At 43.6% G+C, this 3,223-nt stretch overlaps 1 protein-coding gene across 3 annotated transcripts; it reads left to right on the forward strand.

Annotated features, from left to right (window-relative positions):
* Nucleotides 1-221: 221 nt before the first annotated feature.
* ppcs (phosphopantothenoylcysteine synthetase) lies at nt 222-2,607 on the forward strand. Of its 3 annotated transcripts, none has more exons than XM_039016685.1 (4): nt 222-310; nt 1,410-1,943; nt 2,046-2,149; nt 2,231-2,607. In XM_039016685.1, exons 2-4 carry the CDS (start codon nt 1,412-1,414, stop codon nt 2,552-2,554), a joined length of 960 nt encoding a protein of 319 aa, XP_038872613.1. In that variant the 5' UTR covers nt 222-310; nt 1,410-1,411; the 3' UTR covers nt 2,555-2,607. The 3 variants fall into 3 exon arrangements, with proteins under 3 accessions (XP_038872613.1, XP_038872614.1, XP_038872615.1); XM_039016686.1 differs by having other exon boundaries at nt 2,236-2,607; XM_039016687.1 differs by lacking the exon at nt 222-310 and having other exon boundaries at nt 1,826-1,943; nt 2,236-2,607.
* The last annotated feature ends 616 nt before the right edge of the window (nt 2,608-3,223 follow it).

The following is a 3,223-nucleotide window of genomic DNA, read 5'->3' on the forward strand; positions in this document are numbered from 1 at the left end:
AAGGTATCTAGAAAAAGGCCACTGAATCACTACGTAGGTTATTATTATATCTGAAAAAAATGTTTAAGTGTGATAAATAACGGAAACACAATGTATAGGCTAGCTCCTACATTCCTTTTGTTGTTGGAATCATTTGTAATGCAGTCACCTGGCAATTCAACCTCCGCGACGTTAGGCGGCGACATAATTCCGAGTTCTTTACATTCCAATGAATGTAGCTAATCGAAGAAGACATCACGCCAGACAGCATCCGGAAGTCGCCCGGTACATCTCAATCATCAGCTACATTTTGCCCTCGGTGCCTTTTAAAGTAAGGAATGTTTCTATTAATGAATAAGATTCATATAAATATTAAGCTAATTCACTGATAACTGCAACAGTAGCCGAATGGTCTTAGGCGCGTGCCCCATGTCAACGAACTTCCTTGTAATAGCAGCTAGTGTGAACCGCATTTTCTAAGGCATAACGTTAACTGCTGTAAAGTGCAGTAAAGTTGTAGCTAGTAGACAAAGGTGAGTCTAACATACGTACGTATCCTAGAGGCAAACCAGATACTCTTTCAAATAATCAACCAGTGACTACTATTCGTCCCCTCAAAAGTTTGTCAAGGTCACAAGTCTCCTATTCCTACCAAAAACGTAAATTATCTAAGAGATTGATGGCTTGGCTCCTCTCACTGACGTTTAAAGGTGCTACGCCATTTCTTGGTTGTTAAAATTCTAATAGTTCACCTAATTTCAGTTTGTGACAACAAAAAAAAACAGGTATAGTGTTGAGAATCATTGTTCTATCTAAACCGCTGTGAAATATCTTGTCCATAACCAAAAATATTGCATTTTCAGCTGTGTGAAACTGGTGTACAAAACCAAAAGACGCAAAAACTAAACTTAAGAATGTGAAGCATATAAATAACACAAAACAGTTATACCGCTTCTTAGACTTGCTTTCGATGAGAATTATAGATCTATAACTCATTTTTATGTGAATTTGGTTTGGTCACCCAAAAAGTTAGATATTGCAGCTTTAAACCAAATTATAAACTGGGTGGTTTGAGCCCTGAATGCTGATTGGCTGACAGCCGTGGTATATCAGACCACTGGTATGTATACCAGTGGTATGACAACATTTATTTTTACAGCTCTAATTACGTTGGTAACTAGTTTATAATAGCAATAAGGCACCCAGGGGGTTTGTGGTATATGGCCAATATACCATGGCTAAGGGCTGTATCCAGGCACTCCGTGTTGTGCATAAGAACATCCCTTAGCCGTGGTATATTGGCTATATACCCCCCATGCCTTATTGCTTAATCACATACTTGGCAATGCATGTTAGGTTTCACATTCCTTTTCAATGTAATATTCGTCTTGTAAGCTGATGTTTCCCCCCCCCTCTCCTCGGCCAACTAGGCATGGCAGACCCCAGGACCCTCACTGCAGAAGGGAAGCTGTCTGAAGAGTTTGCTGTTCCCTCCCATGTAGAGGAGGTCAAAGGGCAGATGGCAGCGTTTGCTGTGCAGCACAGGGCTGCAGGGCACAGGGTGGTGCTTATCACCTCAGGAGGCACCAAAGTCCCCCTGGAGTCTCGCACCGTCCGCTTCCTGGATAATTTCAGCAGTGGCCGGCGCGGAGCCTCTTCGGCAGAGTACTTCCTTGAGTCAGGCTATGCTGTGATCTTCCTGCACAGACACCGTTCCTTATATCCTTTCACACGCCTCTACTCTGGGATTAATCTGCTGGACAGCCTACAGCTGGAGAGTGGAAAGGGGGGTTCGGTCTCTGACCAAGTCGTGGTCAACCAGCAGGCACTTCCAAACATTGGCAAAATCCTGATGCGTTACCAGGCGGTGAAAGAGGCAGGGCTTCTTCTGCCTGTGGAGTTCAGCACCCTGTCCGAGTACCTGCACCTCCTCAAAGCAGCAGCACAGGCACTCAGCCCCATAGGTAGGTACTGACACTCAACTAGAGGTAGCAGGGCTTATTGAGATGTACAGTACCTGCATGTGCTGGGATAACTAACATGCGCTCTGTGATCATTCCACTCAGGGTCCAACGCTATGTTTTATTTGGCTGCGGCAGTGTCGGATTTCTACATCCCAGCATCTGATATGCCCGAGCACAAGATCCAGTCTTCCAATGGACCACTTCAGGTGAGTAAAGAAAACCATCAAATACAACAGCACATGCTCTTTATTAGAGATCCACTGTTAAGTCAAGATTCTTTCCTGTAGATCAGTATGAAGATGGTCCCCAAGATGTTGTCGCCGCTGGTGAAGGACTGGGCTCCTCAAGCATTTGTGATTTCTTTCAAGCTGGAGACAGACCCATCCATCCTGCTGGACAGAGCTCGGCGGGCTCTGTCCACCTATCGGCACCAGGCTGTGGTAGCCAATGTACTGGATACCAGACGAGGTTACGTAGTGGTGGTGACCCCTGACACTCAGGTCGAGCTGGTACTCACAGATGAGGAAGCAAGCAGAGATGAAGAGATTGAGGACAGGATTGTCAGTAATCTGACTGCAGCTCACAGCCAATTCATAACCCAACAAGGCTGAGACCCCAGTTAACCATGCTAGGGCTTTCCCCAACTAAATAAAATATTTTTTGACCAAAAGTTCTGTTCTTTTGACCAGTTCATTGTTTGAAATTTGTAAACGTGTATTTTTCCATATAGACATACCTTGTGTTTAAATAAATTCAACTATAGGCATTGATCTTCTCTGACACTTTAAACTTAGTTTGATATAAGACATGCCTCAAGAGGGCGCCAGAGATCTAGATAGAAACAAAATAGCCTAAATGTAAACATTGCAGCCAATAACCTGATAAAAATATTCTATAAATCACTGGCAACACATGGCCTGTCTACAACTAACTTGAAACATTATCTACCATTACGTTGGGTCCAGCCCAAAGCTTGCACTAGCAAAGTTGCAGAATTGTATAAAATATTGTGGGCCTACAGACACAGCTGTAGGCTATTTGCACTAGGATAAGAAGCACCTGGGCAGGAGCTCACCGGAGCAGAGTACGGGCACCTCAAATTTTCTACTGCTCGAGCTACTGTTCCTCTTATAGAATATTAACTCAAAAGAATTGTGGCGCTCCTGCACCTCAATATAAACAGTACCAGAAACTACACTAGCGTTCAAAAGTTTGGGGTCACTTAGAAAAGCACCTTTTTTTGTCCATTAAAATAACATATTGATCGGAAATACATTGTA

The sequence above is a fragment of the Salvelinus namaycush genome, chromosome 20 (genome assembly GCF_016432855.1).
Source record: "Salvelinus namaycush isolate Seneca chromosome 20, SaNama_1.0, whole genome shotgun sequence".
NCBI lineage: Eukaryota > Metazoa > Chordata > Actinopteri > Salmoniformes > Salmonidae > Salvelinus > Salvelinus namaycush.